An 18,689-nucleotide genomic window follows, 5' to 3' on the forward strand; every position below is an offset into this window, starting at 1 on the left:
AAGCCACTCCCACGCTAACTCATTAGCGAGCTCACATTGTTTAGAAAAAATACGACTTAATTGCTTAACCGCTTTTAATTTATATTTTAATGAGCAGAGGTGTCTGAAGATGCCTTTCTAACTGAGGAACCCCATTTATCCCGCCGTTAAAAAAAAATAAAAAGCCGTAAAACTTCCCCCCAAACCACAAGCTGCAGCTGAAGCTGTGACAATAAAAGCCAACTCTATAATTATCCCTTTTCTTGGAGACGCTTGTGGGAGAGGTTTGAGGAACCGGTTTCGGCTCCGACCCTATTCACCTCTAGCTTTTTTTTCTGCAAACATGCAGATCTGGGTCCGGGTGCATCTCTGCAGGAAGGGAGGACTTTTCTTCCTGAACCTTACCAGGCATTCGTTGAACGGCAGGATTTTCAGCCCAAGGGGATTTGCGTTGCAGGGAACGGGGAAAATCACGCTCCCCTATGGCCAAAAGCATCCTGCACGCCCCAACCCCACCCGGAAACCCTCTCCCACCCCGGGGCTCTGGGATCCCGGATTTTCCAGCTCACGGTGGGGACGTGGTCGGGGCAAGGAGGGAAGCAGCTTGAACCCAGCTCTCGGCGGGGGAAAGGAGGCGGCGGCCGCATCTCCCTGACCTTACGCAACCGGCGGATCTGCCAAGAAACCGAATGAACCTGTTTGAGCCCAGGCGGAGAGCGTAGCTGCCGGGAGTTCCCAGGGTGGCTCCGCCACCGGCTCCTGGCACGGCTCCTGGCTCACCGCCGGCCGAGGCGCTTGCCCAAGCGGCCGGCTGTTGGGCCAGCAAAGCGCCCTGCTAACGCCCATGAAGTCCTGCCCCACCACGGTGGGGTGGGAAAACCTCGCTGGGACACTGGGGCTCCCTCCCAAATCTGGCCTGCATCCCAAGGCTGAGCATCTCGGATGCTCCAGCGCTTGCCGGGCTGGTTAATGCACCAGGAGCAAAGCTCCCGGGGACCCAGCGTTGGCCACCATCACCCACCCAGCACCAGGACGGGGTGACCCGGCGGCAACGCGAAAGCCTTGGGATGAGCATCCCGGGGTGGAACGCGCACCGCGGAGGCGACCTGCCTCCCAAAGCCATGGGGTGGGGAGTGGAGACAGAGCCCACGGGACAACCCGGCCCCGCTTTAATCGCCGGCACCTCCTCTCTCGCTTCCCCCACGACGGGCCGGGAGGAGACGTCAAATTCCAGCAACTCCTCTCTCCTCGCAAGAGCTGTGACGGTAGCAAAGCTGACGTAGCGTGCAGCAGAGATTAGAAGTTTCCAAACGCAGGAGACATGAGTCCTCCTCTTAAAGACCAGCTCGGGCTCCTTTCCTACACCAGAAATCCAGATAAAATCTCAACGTCAGGTTACTGCTGGGTTTAAATCCACATGGCTCCATCACTAAGCACCCAGACACCCCACCGAACATGTCCAGGAGCTCATCAGTCGCCGATCCCCATTGCTCTCCAGCAATGCCACGCACACATCCACCTTCCAAGGGGTTCCTCCTCTCCCTAAGGACAGCGGATGAACCCCCAGACTTACACACGTGCCTCAGAGCTTTGCTAGGCCAGGCTTGAATGAGATGCTGGAAAGAGAAAATAGGCTCTTCCCACGGAAAGATATAAATAACCAACTTCTTTGCGTCCTAACCCTAGCCCAGAGGTGAAACCTGATCCCAAGAGGTTTTGCAGCTCCACTAACGCGTACCGCTGCGCTTCTTTAATGAGCTTCCGAGACTTGCTCGGGGCTCTGCAAGGCCACGGCAGGAGAGCTGGGCAGGCAGCCCGAGCATCTGCGGCAGGTCCCCGCCGCGGTGGGGTGGCAGCTGTGGGACAGGGACCCATGGGCTCGGTCCCCGCTGGCACCGGGGCAGCTGGTTCGTCTGCCATGGGTCATCCCTCATCTGCTGGCAGATACCTGCGCGGGGGGACCCGGGGGTGTCTGGGCTCGGCGGAGGAGCAGGCACGCTCCCTGCACCTCAGCAGGAGATGAACCATGGCAGGATGCGACCCTGTCCTGCACCAGACTCCACGCCTGGGCAGAAACTAGGATTTTTCCTACCGGGAGGTGACGGTGCTCAGCACCTCTTCTTAGGGTCACAGGGATCACGATGCTGGAAGCAGCACAGTCCCTTGGCGGCGACACCAGTTTACACTGGGGCTGTTTCAGAGCCAGGGGTGCTTCTCAAAGCCATCGATGGGCATCGAAGCCCACGGCAGCGAGCGCAGCCCCTCGCCGAAGGCTGACGCCGGGCTCTCCAGTCTCGCTGCTTGTCCTCCCCGCGGGCCGGGTCTCGCATGCAAAGCAGAGGAAAGAAAGAGAGAAATTCAAGCGGGGTGGGCAGGTGAGTCCCGCAGAGCTCTTTGATGGTGCATCGGCGGCTGCACCCATGGGCCAGCTCCTCTCCCAGCAAAGAGGGGTGGGAAGAGGGGATGTGTCCTCGTTGGGGGGTTAAAAACAGCTCTGGACAAGCCTGTGCATCAAGCCCGGAGCTGGATACCCAGGATATCCGTACCCACAGGCATCCCCTGTACCCCCGTGGGAGAGGGGACCACTAATACAGGCTCAAAGCACGGGCAGCATCCAAGCTGCAGCACCCGTGACCTCAACCAGGGGAAAGCAGAGCAAAACCAGAGAGCCCAAATGTACCCGGTTTTACCCCAAAGCTGCACTGGGACTGCGTTCAACCGAGAAAACCCCGCTTTGTCGAACAGTAAAGGAGCAGGAGACTCCCGACAGCTCAACTGGCAATTACTAACCGGGCAAATTGCAGGGCTGGGACGTGAGCTGGGAATCATAAAAGCAGAAATAACAAGGTGGGTCCCAAGGGAGATCAAAGCGGCGTGTTGCAGAAGACGGGCGGCTCCCCCGCTCCTGTCAGAGCTGCAATTGCAGAGAGCAAAGAGCCCCGGGCGCTCGCTCGGGAGTCTCCTTGCAATAAATGATGCTGCTAACACATAGCTTACAGGCAACCCCTTCTCCTGGGAATCTGCAGCCCTCCGTAAGTGACATTAATAACAACAATAAGTCTTATTATTATGGTGATGCCATTAAACGGGTTTGCCTGATGCGGCATTGGCACCTCCGTTGGGTGTCACCTCTCCCGCTGTCCCCTGCCGTCCTGCTCGGCGTGGGATGCCGCCGGGACGTCGACCGAGCGTCTTTCCCCACCGCAGGGGAAAGCTCTTCCCAGCCCTGCCTCCCAGGGAAGAACAGAGCCACGTCTCCCATGAAACGAGTATTAGGGATCATTTCGGATGTAGCCGGGAGGAGCGTCCGCTCGGACGGGAAGCCGGAAGCGGGGCAGCCCCCGCAGGACCCCCCTGGGGAGATGAGGACCTGCTCTGAGGGACTGGGGGTGGGGGTTTACCCCAAGCAGGGGCAGGGTTGACCCCCGGGGGGTGAGGGAGGTCCCATGGCACCTCAGCAGCCCAAGCAAGGCCAGCACAGAGCCGTACAACCCCATCCCATGGGAATAAAGACCCGCTGGACACCTATTTCCCCGTTTCTTCCCACGTCGGAGGAAACCCAGCACCGAGCATCCTTTGCCCCCGCTGAGGGCAAACAAGGACGGCAAAATGGGGCAAATTTGGAGGGGAAATACACCCACGATGGGGCTGAGGGTGGGGAATCGCACCTTTAAGCGGCTTCGGGCGGTCGAGGAGCATTTGCAGGGCAGAGCATCTCCCCCAGCCCATTCCCCCACCCCGACAGCATCACCTGGGGCCAGAACATTCATTTTTAGTGAAAAAAGGGGGAGGAAAAACAGGTTTGAAGCCTCAGAGCCTCACGGAAATGGAAAAGTTTCTCCAAACGCCTACGGATTTGGCAGGAGGATGAAGAGGATTTTCCTCCATGCAAAGGTCCCCTCGTATCTTATAAGCCGGGGGGGTGGAAATGAGGCTCTTGAACTCTCTGGCTCTTACATGAAGCAATCAGAAAAGGAGCGTTTTGGGAAAGAAAACGGGCAAAATGGATGGGAGAGCATCTCTCCCGTCAGCAAAATCAGAGCCGAGGCTTGGCAGAGGCTTGAGCATGGATTTGGGAGCCGCTGCCGGACCAGCGGGGTTAAAGCAATCGGGCTCGGGGGGGATTTTGGACCCAGCAGCCTCCCGGTGCGGAGGGAAAGTGGCTTCGCTGAGCATCACCCCCTCCCCAAATTGCTGGGGTCACCCCAAGAATGAGCTGGGGGGAAAGGCAGATGTGGGGCGATGGAGGCGGGAACCGAGGGCGCTCTGTATCTGTCCGTCCATCCCTGCGTCCATCCGTCCGGCCATCCCATGCCGGCCATCCCGCAATCCTTGGGGTGCGCCGGCCGGGGACGGTAAATGCAGAGCACCCTCTAAAGGGCAGAGACGTGCCGGGAAGCCGAACCGGGCACCCCAACACCCTAAAAATGAGTCCCTCCCTCCCCACCACCCCATCTTGCCTCGGTTTCCCCTGCCCAGGGGTTCGCCGGCACTCGGGGGACGCCCTGCGCCTCCTCCCGGGGTGTTCTCCCCCCAAAAAAAAAAAAACCCAAAAGGCAACACCCTCCCCAAAATGAGCTGGGTCTGGGGGTGCTTCACCCCCATGAGGAGTCACGGGGCGGGGGGAGGCAGCGGAAAGGGAAGGATGGGGCCGTGGGGGGATGCTGGGGAGCAGGCGGGGTTTGGGGGCTCCCGGGGGGGGATGGCAGCACCCCGGGAAGGGCGCAGGGGTGTGCGTGTGAAAATATGAAGCGGTAAGCTTTGGGCGGATCCCGACGCTAATTACAGGCGTTAAACTCCCCAGCAAGCCCGGTCTTGCTGCTGCACCCCTGCCCCGAACCACGCCTGGGCCGCGGCGGCGGAGGGGGGACGAGCCCCCCGCTCTAGGGCAGGGACCCCGAGTGACACCCCGTGTTCACGCCTGTGCGAGGACACGCCTGGAGGTGCCCAGATTTTGGGTGCCCCCTCCGTGGGTGCTGCTCCTTTCCGGCGCCCTCCCCGCAGCATCGCATCCATTCGCCGGCAAAGGGGGATCCCCCAAAACCCTTGGATATGTGGGGGCCGCGAGGGGGGGAGGTGGGTTCTGGGGTGAAGGAGCCCATCCCGGTGGTGGATTTGGGGGGTGCTGGGCTCAGAGGGTCCTGCAGAGGCAGAAATGGGGGTTTGGGTAGGAAAACGGGGGGCACAAAGCACCTGAGCTGGTGGCTCAGCCTGGGTCCTCACCCCGGGGGACCCCCACCAGGCAGGGTCCCTTTGTCCCCTCCAGCCCCCCCATGGGCTCAGGACCCCCAAACACCATCATGCCGCTCCCCCCACAGCCCAAGAGGAACCCAGGCGTTGGGGTCCTCCCTCCCAGCTCCCCCCTCACCCCAGGACACCCCGAAAGGAGCAGGGACCCCCCCCCCAACCCCACAGAGCCCGGGACACCCGAAAAACACGTGGGCAGCACATGGGGCCCCGGCACGTCTGTCCCGGTGAGTCACAGCTCCACCCGTGAGACGAGCTGAGTCAGGCATCAGCCTGCCCTGGCACCCCCCCCCCGGCCCTGGGGGGGCCGCAGCCAGCCCGAGTCCCCGGGGATGGACCCCCAGGGTGGTCTCTAGGGTCAAATCCTGCCAGGGGGGACCGGGTCCTGCCTGCGGGGTCCCCAAGCTGCGTCCCTGCCTCAGTTTCCCCACCCAGGGCATCACCTCCCCAGCTCCAGCCCTGGGACGTTTTTCGGAGGTGATGGATGGTTTTAACACACACCCCCCCCCGGGACCCTCTGGGTGCCCCTGGGTCCCCCAAAGCCACGGGGTGATGCCAGGGACCCTCGAGGTCCCGTCCCCCCCAGCGTCCCCAGTCCCTGCAGGGTGGGGTGGCACAGAAACCGGGGGTGGCACCGCACCCTGCCTGCAACCAAGCGCTGCCCAAACCGCCCCCCCCGCCTGTCCCAGCCCTGCCGGGGCCTGCCCGGCCCTGCCCGGCCCTGCCCGCCGGGATCCGGCTGTGCCAGCACCCATGGGTGCCCAGCACCCCGGGTTTTCGGGTGCCCCCCCCGGGGAAGGAGGTTTTGCAGAGCAGGGGTGCTGGCACCGAGATGGGGTGATGCTTTGGGGGGGGGTCCCCCCTTCAGCCTCCCCCACTTGTAGGTGGCACCGGGGGGAGGGGGTCCCACCGAGCTGCCACTCTTGGGGGGCTCAAGCACCCCCAGGACTCCTGGGCTCTCCCGACCTCCAGCCCACCCGCCCCGTGCCTCAGTTTCCCCTGCAAGGTCCCATCTCCAGGAGCGCGAGCGTTTCCCAATGGGGGGGTCCAGGGGGCTCGGGGCCTCTCCAGGCTGGGGAAGGGGTGGACGGGCTCCCCCCCCCCCAGCCCCCAAATGCTCAGTGGGGTTTGGAGCCGGGGGTCAGGGCTGGAGGGGGACCCCGCAGGCTCGCCCCATCCCCCCTCACCCCCCCGGGGAACCGAAGGGGGACCCCAGCATCCTGCCTCCCCACCCCCCCCCCCCCCCCGCAGCTGGGTCCCAGGCAGCTGCCTGCACCCGGGATCTGGCAGCGCGCGCCTGCCGCAGCCCATCCCCGCTCCTCTGCCGCCCTCCAGCGTCCCCGGAACCCCAAAACCACCCGGGGGCGGGGCTGCCGCTGGGGCTGGGGGCGGAGCACCTGGGGGGGTCCCCAAACCCCCCCCCCCGCTCCCAAGCACCCCGATGAGCCCCCAAACCAGCTCCCAGCCCCCCAAAAAAGCAGGGAGAGCCCCGAGGGACCTGGATACATCCGGGGGGGGGACACGACACCCCACCAAAGCCAAGCCCCAGGCAGGGTCAGGGTGGTGTTGAAATTTGGGGGGGGGGGGCAGAAAAGGGGGTGCAGGGCAGTGGCCCCACTTTAATTCCGCCCCCCCCCGGCAGGGGGGGAGCCCGGGCACCGCGGCTGCTCCCACCCCCCTTATTGAGGGGGGGCAGCTGTGTCACCCCCCACCCTAACCAGCAGCAGCCCCGCTTTGGCCCAAGGGCCCCCCCAGATGCTCAGGGCCCCCCCGGGAATGGGGGGGTGTCGGGGCGGCTCTCGGGGAGCCTCCGGCGGCCGCCGATGATTCCCCCCTTCCCCCTTTGCATCACACCCAAAATTGGGGGGGCCCCCCCCGAGCCCCCCGCGGTGCAAACTGGCAGGGCTGGGGGCAACGTGCATTGCACGGGGGGACACGGGGGGACGGGGGGGACCCCACGGCCCCCGGAGCGCGTTAATTAGCTGCGAGCGGTAATTGCAGCAGCGGGTGACGGTGCGGACGGCAGGTGTCACCTCCGGACCGGGAATGGGAGGTGGGGGTTGCACCCCAACTCCTGGAGCACCCCAATACCCTGCCCCCGCCCCCCCCAGCCCCACATCGCAGCCCCCCCCACGGCTAAGGGGTCACCGGAGGTGCCAGGGGGATGGTGAGCCCCCCACCTCCATTGCATGGGCCCCCCAAAGCCGCCCGCAGCCCACCCTGAACCCCCAAATCCCCCCCTACCCCAGCCACATCCCCCTGTGAGCAGGACCCGTCCCCAGCCCAGACGAGCGGCTGCTGTTAATTATTAACCAGGGGGCAAAGTCCCCGTCTGCTGCCTCCCAGCTCCGAGGCGGGGTCCCCCCTCCTGCCGTCCCCCCTGCGGGGTCACCCCAGGGACGGCTCCGAGCCGGAGTCCCCGTCCTGCCTGCCCCCCGTGTCTCTGCCACCAAGCAGCTCTGATGGCCCCAGTCATGTCCCCCGTCACCTCCGAGGGGGTCAGGGTGGAAAATGCCATTAAACACACACACCCCACACACACACACACACCCTGTTCCTAGGGCTGGATCTCAAGGGGGGGCTGGGACCCCCAAACTGGGCTGCCTCCCTGCGTCCCCAAGGTGTCCCCTCCTCCCTGGGTGACCTGGGGCCCCTCTGGCCCCACTTTTGGCACAGCAAACCCCACGGGCGGGGCGATCCCACGGCTTTTCGGGGTGCAGAAGCAGCCGAAAATAAAAGGCTCCCACAATTCCCCCCCCCGCCAGCAGCACCCTGGGGCTCAACCCTGGTACGAGACGCTGGAGAATCCCCCGGGGCTGAGCCTCGGGGTGGCTGGGGCAGCTCCCGGCCCCGGGCGATGCAGGACAGAGGTGAGGGAGCCGACACTTGGATCCCAAAGGGAACCTTGGTTTGGGGAAAAATACTGCCGGATTTGGCCAGTTGGATTTTGGACACCCCGGGCCGCGGCCTCGTCACAGCCAGCGCTAACGAGGGCCCTAATTAAGGCCCGTGTGGGCTGCTGCTGGGGAGCCTAAAAGACACCCCCCAACGCACCGCACGGCATGGGGCTGCACTGGGGCTGCGGGCTGGGACGGATCCTGGCACCCCGGGATGGACACAGGCACCCCAGGAGGGAGCCTGGCACCCCAAAACAGGTCCTGGCACCCAGGGCTGGGTCCTGGCTTGTGGGACCCCAGGAGGGACCCTGGCACCCCAAAACTGATCCTGGCACCCAGGGATGGTCCCCGGCACCCGTGAATCCTGGCATGTGGGACCCCAGGAGGGAGCCTGGCAGTTTGGGACGGATCCTGGCACCCCAAGATGGACTCTGGCACCCTGGGATGGGTCCTGGCACCCTGGGACAGACCCCAGCAGGCCAGGCTGGATCCTGGCACCCCACAAACCCTGGTTCCCCAGGTGGCTTCTGGCACCCCAGTACTGACGCTGGCACCATGGGACCGATCCTGGCACCCCGGGATGGACCCTGGCACCGCAGGATGGACCCCGGCAGGCTGGGACGGATCCTGGCACCCTGGGTGGACCTTGGTACCCCGGGTGGCTCCTGGCACCCTGGGACGGATCCTGGCACCCCGGGACAGATCCTGATACCCCAGGACAGATCCCAGCAGGCTGGGACAGATCCTGGCACCCCGGGACAGATCCCAGCAGGCTGGGACGGATCCTGGCACCCTGGGTGGACCTTGGTACCCCGGGTGGCTCCTGGCACCCTGGGATGGATCCTGGCACCCCAGGACGGACCCCAGCAGGCTGGGACAGATCCTGGCACCCCGGGACAGATCCCAGCAGGCTGGGACAGATCCTGGCACCCCTGGCACGGGGCACCCTCCTCCACGTCCCCGTGGGCAGCAGGTCCTGGCACCGGCATTTACCAAAGCTCTGTATTTTGAAGGCTTTATTCCAGCAGCGGAGCTGGCAGGAGCCCCCCCCCCATTTCCCACCCCACAGCTCCGATGGGGACGTGGGGGGGCCAGGCCGGACGGGGGGGCGTTGGGGACAATGCGGGGGTTGGAGCCCTCGGTAGGGACTGGGGGGGCTCTGGCTCAGATTGCCCTGGGAGGGGGGACGGGGGTGCCAGGGGTCCCATCCGTCTGCGGGCCGGATCCGGCCACCGAAGGCTCCTGCGGAGGGACCCCCCCAGGGCGGAGGGGGCTCAGCTGGACAGGACGTCGGAGGACTCGGACACCAGCTTGCCATCGCGGGTCTCAATCTTCTTGATGACGATGGCGCGGGACTTGGTGAGGGACGAGTTCTCCAGGGCGGGGGGGGGCACGGCGTAGCCAGAGCTGGCGAAGCCCCCGCCAAAGCCTCCCCCGAAGGCTGCCCCGAAGCCCCCCCCGAAGCCAGCAGCTGCGGGAGAGGGACCAGCCATGAGCACGGTGGCACCCGCTGGTGGCACCCGCGGCGGGGGGTCCCTGCCACCACCCCCCCCCACCTTACCTGAGTATCCCGTCATCTTGGTGTGGATGCTGAGGTTTTGCATGCCAGACTCCAGCCTGCCAGGAGAAATTTGGGGGGGGGGGGGACGGACACACAACACTGAGTGTGGGGGTGGGGGGCTAAGGGACATGCCTGAGGCCAGGTGGAGAGGCTGTGGCAGAGGGACATGGGATCCTCCTGGTCGTGGCCACAGCCTTGAGCCACGGACACCCAGGGTGGGGCTGTGGGATGTGGGGTGCCCATGGGACGTGGGGTACCCACGGGATGCCCGTGGGGTGCCCATGGGATGCCCGTGGGATGTGGGGTGCCCATGGGACATGGGGTGCCCACAGGATGCCCATGGGATGTGGGGTGTCCATGGGATGTGGGGTGCCCACAGGATGCCTGTGGGATGTGGGGTGCCCATGGGACGTGGGGTGCCCACAGGATGCCCGTGGGATGTGGGGTGTCCATGGGATGGGGGGTGCCCACGGGATGCCCGTGGGATGTGGGGTGCCCATGGGATGCCTGTGGGATGTGGGGTGCCTATGGGATGTGGGGTGCCCACAGGATGCCCATGGGATGTGGGGTGCCCACAGGATGCCCGTGGGATGTGGGGTGCCCATGGGATGTGGGGTGCCCACGGGATGCCCATGGGATGTGGGGTGTCCATGGGATGCAGGATACGGGATGCAGGATATGGGATACGGGACGCGGGTCCCCTCCTGTCACCCCCCCGGGTGCCAGCAAGGCGGGGGTGCCCCCACCTGCTCTCCTCGCCCTCCAGCAGCTTCCTGTAGGTCGCGATCTCGATGTCCAGGGCCAGCTTGACGTTCATGAGCTCCTGGTACTCGCGGAGCTGCCGGGCCATGTCCTGCTTCGCCTTCTGCAGGGCGGCCTCCAGCTCGGCCAGCTTCCCCTTGGCGTCCTTGAGGGCCAGCTCCCCGCGCTCCTCCGCCTCCGCGATGGCCGTCTCCAGGCTGGCTCGCTGCAACGCGCGCCCGCGGAGGGGGAGGTGACCCGGAGAAGGGGCCGGGGTCCCCTTCGCGCCTCAGCGCCCCTCAGCCGCCAGCACCTCCCGTGTCCCGGCAGCCCCTGCCCCCGGCAGCCCCCAAGTGTCCCAAGCCCCCCAGTGTCCCCCGTGTCCCACCACGCCTCGTCCCCACCATCCCCCGTGCCCCCCGGCAGCCCTCGCCCCCCAGCATCCCCCATGTCCCAGTATCCCACACCCCCCAGCGTCCCTTCCCCCCCAGCACCCCCATGTCCCACCATCCCCCGTGCCCCCCAGCATCTCTCGCCCCCCAGCACCCCCATGTCCCAATATCCCTCAGCCCCCCCAGCATCTCTCGCTCCCCAGCATCCCCCATGTCCCAGCATCCCTCGCCCCCCAGCATCCCCCATGTCCCACCATCCCACACCCCCCCCGCAGCCCTCACCCCCCAGAATCCCCCATCTCCCACCATCCCCCGTGCCCCCCAGCATCCCTCGCCCCCCAGCATCCCCCATGTCCCACCATCCCTCGCCCCCCAGCATCCCTCGCCCCCCAGCCCCCCCATGTCCCACCATCCCTCACCCCCCAGCATCCCTCACCCCCCAGCATCCCCATGTCCCACCATCCCACACCCCCCAGCATCCCTCGCCCCCCAGCACCCCCATGTCCCACCATCCCTCACCCCCCAGCATCCCTCGCCCCCCAGCCCCCCCATGTCCCACCATCCCTCACCCCCCAGCATCCCTCACCCCCCAGCCCCCCCATGTCCCACCATCCCTCACCCCCCAGCATCCCTCACCCCCCAGCCCCCCCATGTCCCACCATCCCACACCCCCCAGCATCCCTCGCCCCCCAGCCCCCCCATGTCCCACCATCCCTCACCCCCCAGCAGCCCCCACACCCCCCAGCATCCCCCGCACCCAGGCTATGACCCCCCCCCCCCATCTCCGCTCTCCCGATCCCTCCTCCGGTCTGGGGCTGCCGAGGGTCCGCGGGCAGCTGGGGGGCTCAAGGCCCGAGGGGCCACGGGGATGCTGGCGTGGGAGGGCGGCGGCGGGAGGAGCGGGCAGCGTCTTCTGGCTCTCCCGCCCCGGGAGCCGTTCCCAGACCTGATTCTTGAGCGCCTCGATCTCCGCCTGGATCCTCTGGATCAGCCTGTTGAGCTCGTTGATCTCGCCGCGGGTGTTGCGCAGGTCGTCCCCGTGCTTCCCCGCCGTCGTCTTCAGCTCCTCGTACTGCGGGGACCGGAGCGGGCAGGATGGAGATGGGGATGCCCTCCTCCCCCCCCCCCCCCCCTTTCCCCCAGCGCCCCAAAATTGAAGGAAAAGAGCCGGGACGCGCCCACGCCGGGGGCCACGCTCGGGGCCGGGCTGTCGCGGCTCCGGTTGGGTTGGGAGCCGGGATCTCTCCCACGCAGCAGCCGCCTGCTCCGGGGCAGGGAGGGCGTTTGCCCGGCCGGGTTGGAGGGTAAAGCCAGGGAGAGGAGGAGGAGGAGGAGGAGGAGGAGGAGGAAGGAGCCTGCGCTTCCTTCACGGCAGATCGGGGAGCAGCGGGGACCACCGGGGGGGAGGTGGGGACACCCCGGGGCGGGTGGCGCGGCTCACCTTGATCTGGTACATGCTCTCGGCCTCGGCGCGGCTGCGGTTGGCGATGTCCTCGTACTGCGCCTTCACCTCGGCGATGATCCCGTCCAGGTCCAGGCTGCGGTTGTTGTCCATGGAGAGGACGACGGAGGTGTCGGAGATCTGAGACTGCAGCTCCCGGAGCTCCTGCGTGCAATGGAGGGGAGGAAGGGGGGGGGGGAGGTCTGGGGCTGAGCACAGGCAACTCGGTGCACGTGTGGCCCCCCCCAAGGGAGGAGACCCCCTACCTCATCATAAAGCTGCCTCAAGAAGTTGATTTCATCGGTCAAGCTCTCCAGGCGCGACTCCAGCTCCACCTTGTTCATGTAGGCTTCGTCCACGTCCTGCGGGCAGAGCAGGCAGCCCGTCGGCCCCCCCTCCCCACCAGCCCCCCCGGCGGTGCCTGGGCCCTGCCAGACCCGGGGTCCCCCCCTCACCTTTTTGAGCAGGACGAACTCATTTTCCTTCTCGGTGCGGTGGTTGATCTCTTCTTCGTACCTTGGGGAAGAGGGGAGGGCTTGGAGCCAGGGCGGGGGGGGGACAGGGACGCGGGGACATGGGGATATGGGGACATGGGGGACACGGGGATGCAGGGACATGGGGGACACGGGGATGCAGGGACATGGGGACAGGTAGACATGGGGACATGGGGATGGGGGGACATGGGGGACATGGGGGACACGGGGACAGGTAGACATGGGGATGGGGGGACATGGGGGACATGGGGATATGGGGACAGGTAGACATGGGGCCACGGGGATGTGGGGACATGGGGGATATAGGGATATGGGGACACAGGGATGCAGGGACATGGGGGACATGGGGATATGGGGACACGGGAATTTGGGGATATGGGGACACAGGGATGCAGGGACATGGGGGACATGGGGATATGGGGACACGGGAATTTGGGGATATGGGGACACAGGGGTGCAGGGACGTGGGGGACATGGGGCCACGGGGGTGCAGGGACGCGGGGTCCCACCCACCAGGATGCCCCTTGCAGCGGAAGAACCGCCCTCCCCAGGCAAAGCCACCCCAGTGACGGCCGGAGGGGACGCTCCAGCCCCACCCCGGCCCCCTCAGCCACCCGCAGACACCTCGGGGACACGGCGGGCCGCTGCGCCCCAAGACGCAGACGACGCCGAGGGGACCCGTCGCGCATCCCCGGCCGCACAAGACGCCCTAGGAGGGGCACAAGCGGCGGGGTGCAGCCCCGGCCAGGGCCGGGACGCGGGGACGGGACTGACTTGTTCTTGAACTCCTCCACTAGCCCCTGCATGTTGCCCAGCTCGGCTTCCAGGCGCAGGCGCTCCTGGCCCAGGCCCTCGAGCTGCCGGCGCAGGCTGGCGATGTACGCCTCGAAGAGCCCGCTCATGTTGCTGCGGGTGGTCTTCTGGGTCTGCAGGAGGCTCCACTTGGTCTCCAGCATCTTGTTCTGCTGCTCCAGGAAACGGACCTGAGGCGGGGGAGATTTGGGGGGGGGGGGGGGGGGGGGGTCAGCATCACCCCCGCCCCGTCAATCCCGCCCTGGGAATGGGCTTCGGCACCCGGCGCGGGTCATGGGGATGGGCGCTCGGCGCTGGTTTGCAAGGGGCAGAGGGTGAGGGGGGTGGCAGGGGGCAAGGCTGGGGTCCCGGGTGCAAATTTGGGGTCCCGGGTGCAAATTTGGGGTCCCGGGTGCAAATCTGGGGTCCCGGGTGCTGCTTTACAAGGGGCAGAGGGTGAGGGGGGTGGCAGGGGGCAAGGCTGGGGTCCCGGGTGCAAATTTGGGGTCCCGGGTGCTGCTTTGCAAGGGGCAGAGGGTGAGTGGGGTGGCAGGGGACAGATCTAGGGTCCTGGGTGCAAATCTGGGGTCCTGGGTGCAAATTTGGGGTCCCGGGTGCAAATCTGGGATCCTGGGTGCAAATTTGGGGTCCCGGGTGCTGCTTTGCAAGGGGCAGAGGGTGAGGGGGGTGGCAGGGGACAGATCTAGGGTCCTGGGTGCAAATCTGGGGTCCCGGGTGCAAATCTGGGGTCCCGGGTGCTGCTTTGCAAGGGGCAGAGGGTGAGGGGGGTGGCAGGGGGCAAGGCTGGGGTCCCGGGTGCAAATTTGGGGTCCCGGGTGCAAATTTGGGGTCCCGGGTGCTGCTTTGCAAGGGGCAGAGGGTGAGTGGGGTGGCAGGGGACAGATCTAGGGTCCTGGGTGCAAATCTGGGGTCCTGGGTGCAAATTTGGGGTCCCGGGTGCAAATCTGGGGTCCCGGGTGCAAATCTGGGGTCCCGGGTGCTGCTTTGCAAGGGGCAGAGGGTGAGGGGGGTGGCAGGGGACAGATCTAGGGTCCTGGGTGCAAATCTGGGGTCCTGGGTGCAAATTTGGGGTCCTGGGTGCAAATCTGGGGTCCTGGGTGCTGCTTTGCAAGGGGCAGAGGGTGAGGGGGGTGAGGGGGGTGGCAGGGGGCAAGGCTGGGGTCCTGGGTGCAAATTTGGGGTCCCGGGTGCTGCTTTGCAAGGGGCAGAGGGTGAGGGGGGTGAGGGGGGTGGCAGGGGGCAAGGCTGGGGTCCTGGGTGCAAATTTGGGGTCCCGGCTGCAAATTTGGGGTCCCGGGTGCTGCTTTGCAAGGGGCAGAGGGTGAGTGGGGTGGCAGGGGGCAGATCTAGGGTCCTGGGTGCAAATCTGGGGTCCTGAGAGGAAGCTGGATCTGGGGTGCAAGGCTGGGGTGCTGCTCTGCAAGGGGCAGAGAGGGATGTGGGGGAGAGGGGTGCCAGGGGGCAAATCTGGGGTCCCAGGTGCAAGCCAGGGGGTCTCAGGTGCAATTCTGGGGTTCTGGGGTGCAAGCCCGGGTTTTCAGGGGCAAACTGGGTCTGGGGTGCAAGTCTGGGGTCCTGGGTGCAAGCCTGGGGGTCCTGGGGTGCTTCTGGCGTTCTGGGGTGCAAGCCCGGGTTCTCAGGTGCAAACTGAGGTCCCAGGGTGCAAGTCTGGGGTGGCTGGGTCTGGGGTGCAAGTCTGGGGTCCCGGGTGCAATCTGGGGTTGCCCGTGACGGGGCGAGGAGCCCGGCCCCAGCCGAGCACCCGGAAGCGGGTGCCGGGGAGGAAGGGTGCCGGGTGCCGGAGCTGGTGGAGCGTGGGGCACCCACCCCAGCGCTGGCTGATTCCTCCGTGGGGGGTGTCCCCATTGCACCCCGGGGGGGACAACGCTCGCCCCCCACCCCGTCCCGCCCCAGCTCCTGCCCCGGTGCCGCTCCCTGCCCGCCGGCTCGGCCGCCATGTCCTGGCCCCCAGCAGTGGGAGGGGACATGGGTGTCCCCAGAGCCGGCTGCGTGTCCCCAGGGGGGCCAGGAGGTCCCCGAGGGGGGGGGATGGATGTCCCCAAGGGGTCCAAAATGTAACCAAAGGGGCCAGGGTGTCCCCAAGGGCATCTGAATGTCCCCAAGGGGGGGGACAAGTGTGCCCAAAGCGGCTAGGGTGTCCCCAGGGGGGTCTGGGTGTCCCCAAGGGCACCAAGAGGTCCCCAAGGGGGGGTAAAATGTGCCCAAAGGGATCAGGAGGTCCCCAAGGAGGTCTGGGTGTCCCCATGGGGGCCAGGAGGTCCCCAAAGGACCAGGAGGTCCCCAAAGGGGTCTCGATGTCCCCAAGGGGCTGAGGATGTACCTGAAGGGGCCAGGAGGTCCCCGAGGGGCTCAGGGGGTCCCCAAAGGGGTCTCAGTGTCCCCAAGGGGCTCAGGGTGTGCCTGAAGGGGCCAGGAGGTCCCCGAGGGGCTCAGGGGGTCCCCAAAGGGGTCTCAATGTCCCCAAGGGGCTCAGGGTGTGCCTGAAGGGGCCAGGAGGTCCCCGAGGGGCTCAGGAGGTCCCCAAAGGGGTCTCAATGTCCCCAAGGGGCTCAGGGTGTGCTGAAGGGGCCAGGAGGTCCCCGAGGGGCTCAGGAGGTCCCCAGGGGGGTCCCAGCCCTCTCCCCGCGGGGTCTCGCCCCAGCCCGGCCCCACCTTGTCAATGAAGGAAGCAAATTTGTTGTTGAGCGTCTTGATCTGCTCCTTCTCCTCCTTCCGCACCCGCTGGATGCTGGGGTCGATCTCCAGGTTGAGGGGCATCAGGAGGCTCTGGTTGACGCTGACGGCCGTGATGCCACCCCCTGTCCCGGGCACGACGGCCGGACCCCGGTACAACCCGGCTCCGTAGCGGCTCCCACCGTAGCCGCTGAAGGCTGAAGCCGTACTCATCCTCACACCGGGGCCAGCGGTGTAGGAGTGGGAGCTGAAGGAACGGCCGGGTACGGCCGAGCTGCTTCTCATGGTCTTCCTGGTGATGGAGACGGACATGCTGAGCGGGCAGGAGAGCGGGCAGGAGGGCTGGGAGATGGGCGAGAAGGTTGGGAGATGGGCGAGAAGGTTGGGAGATGGGCGAGAAGGTTGGGAGAAGGTTGCGAGAAGGTTGGGAGAAGGTTGCAAGGAGGTTGCAAGCTGGGCAAGAAGGTTGCAAGGAGGTTGCAAGAGGGTTGCAAGAGGGTTGCAAGGAGGTTGGAAGGAGGTTGGAAGATGGGCAGGGCTGCAAGGCAGGCAGGAGGTGGGTTGCAGGACAGGCAGGACGGGCAGGACGGGTTGAGGGAGGACGGATCCAGGGCGGGGTGAGCAGCTCCGGATTTATATCCAGGAGCTGGGGGAGGAGAGCGGGATGGGAGGGCCTCCAGCCCCAGGAAAGCGGCACCTGCTCCTTAACCCCTTCGGAGCGCCGGGATCCGCCGGGGTCCGCCGGGATCCGCCGGGGTCTGCCGGGGTCCGCCGGGGTCCGCCGGGGTCCGCCGGGCTCTGCTGCGGGGCCGGATCCTGCCCAGCGGGGAGCGAGGTCTCGCTGGCCGTGGGGAAGGCGAGGGGGGGCTGGGGGGTGCCGGGGGCGGTGAGAGCCCCCCGGGGCTGGGGGGGGCCGGTGCTCGCCCCAAAATCCGGCTGCCGGTGCCCCCCCCCCCCCCGCCACAGCGGCACCCGGAGCCCCGCACCCAGCTCGGGGGTGAAACCCTCCCGGCACGGGGCAGGAGGCGAGTCCCCAGGGCGAGTCCCCAGGGCGAGTCCCCAACCCCTGTTCCCAGCCCCACGTCCCCGACCCGCACCCCCAACCTGGGTCCCCAAGCTTGTGTTGCCAGCCCATGTCCCCAACCTGTGTCCCCCAATCTATGTCCCCAGCCCCATGTCCCCAACCTACATCCCCAAGTCTGCGTCCCCAAGGCCATGTCCACAGCCCCATGTCCCCAACGTACGTCCCCAAGCCTGCGTCCCCAAGGCCGTGTCCCCAGCCCCATGTCTCCAACATACGTCCCCAAGCCCATGTCCCCAAGCCTGCGTCCCCAAGCCCTGTCCCCAGCCCCATGTCCCCAACGTACGTCCCCAAGCCTGCATCCCCAAGCCTGCGTCCCCAAGCCCTGTCCCCAGCCCCATGTCCCCAACCTACATCCCCAAGCCCATGTCCCCAAGCCCATGTCCCCAAGCCCTGTCCCCAGCCCCATGTCCCCAACGTACATCCCCAAGCCCACCTCCCCACCCCGTGTCCCCAGCCCATGTCCCCAGTCCCGTGACCCCAAACCCTTCCCCAGCCCACGTCTCCAGCCCCACGTCCCCAAGCTACATCCCCAAGCCTGCGTCCCCACACCCGTGTCCCCAAGCCTGCGTCCCCAACCCATGTCCCCGACCCCATCACCCCAACCTACATCCCCAGACCAGCCCAGACCTGCATCCCCAAGCCCATGTACCCACCCTTTGTCCCCAACCCGTGTCCCCAAGCCCGTGTCCCCAAGCCTGTGTCCCCAGGCCCCATCAGCCCCTGCTCTCTGTGACCTCCTGCCTTCTGTACAAAACCCTGCCCTCAAAATGGGGAAAAAAACCACAAAAAAAGAAATATTTAGCGTGTTTCTGGCTAACACCCAGGCTGCTCCCTGAGTAGCTGGACCAAGGACCCGATCCCCCCCAGATCAGGACCAGGCCACCCATGCCGAGTCCGTGCCATGCCGTGCCGTGCCGTGCCGTGCCGTGCCATGCCGTGCCGTGTCATGCCATGAGTGCCGTGCCATGCCATGCCATGCCGTACCATGCTGTGCCATGCCGTGCCGTGCCGTACCATGCCGTGCCATGCCGTGCTGTGCCATGTCACACCATGCATGCCATGCCGTGCCATGCCGTGCAGTGCCATGCCGTGCCGTGCCATGCCATGCCATGCCATGCCGCGCAGTGCCATGCCATGCCATGCCATGCCGCGCAGTGCCATGCTGTGCCGTGCTGTGACGTGCCGTGCCATGCCATGTCATGCCATGCGTGCCGTGCCGTGCCGTGTCATGCCATGAGTGCCGTGCCATGCCATGCCATGCCGTACCATGCCGTGCCATGCCGTGCCGTGCCATGTCACACCATACGTGCTGTGCCGTGCCGTGCCGTACCATGCCGTGCCATGCC

General features: G+C 66.3%; 1 protein-coding gene across 1 annotated transcript; it reads right to left on the reverse strand.

Moving 5' to 3' along the window:
- Nucleotides 1-9,123: 9,123 nt before the first annotated feature.
- Nucleotides 9,124-16,850, reverse strand: KRT8 (keratin 8). Its single transcript, XM_075525702.1, has 9 exons — nt 16,239-16,850; nt 13,527-13,735; nt 12,714-12,774; nt 12,525-12,620; nt 12,259-12,423; nt 11,764-11,889; nt 10,431-10,651; nt 9,685-9,740; nt 9,124-9,594 (listed from the first exon to the last, which is right to left on the reverse strand). Exons 1-9 carry the CDS (start codon nt 16,569-16,571, stop codon nt 9,398-9,400), a joined length of 1,464 nt encoding a protein of 487 aa, XP_075381817.1. The 5' UTR covers nt 16,572-16,850; the 3' UTR covers nt 9,124-9,397.
- Nucleotides 16,851-18,689: the final 1,839 nt, after the last annotated feature.

The sequence above is a fragment of the Mycteria americana genome, chromosome 26, assembly GCF_035582795.1.
Source record: "Mycteria americana isolate JAX WOST 10 ecotype Jacksonville Zoo and Gardens chromosome 26, USCA_MyAme_1.0, whole genome shotgun sequence".
NCBI classification, from domain to species: domain Eukaryota; kingdom Metazoa; phylum Chordata; class Aves; order Ciconiiformes; family Ciconiidae; genus Mycteria; species Mycteria americana.

What these genes read in the sequence shown, in the direction of transcription:
- KRT8 (XM_075525702.1), bottom strand. Translation starts at nt 16,571, where the DNA reads ATGTCCGTCTCCATCACCAGGAAGACCATGAGAAGCAGCTCGGCCGTA. An exon ending in TGAGGCAGCTTTATGATGAG is followed by an intron (nt 12,424 to 12,524) that starts GTAGGGGGTCTC and finishes CATTGCACGCAG; the next exon opens with GAGCTCCGGGAGCTGCAGTC. An exon ending in TCGAGGCGCTCAAGAATCAG is followed by an intron (nt 10,652 to 11,763) that starts GTCTGGGAACGG and finishes CGCGCGTTGCAG; the next exon opens with CGAGCCAGCCTGGAGACGGC.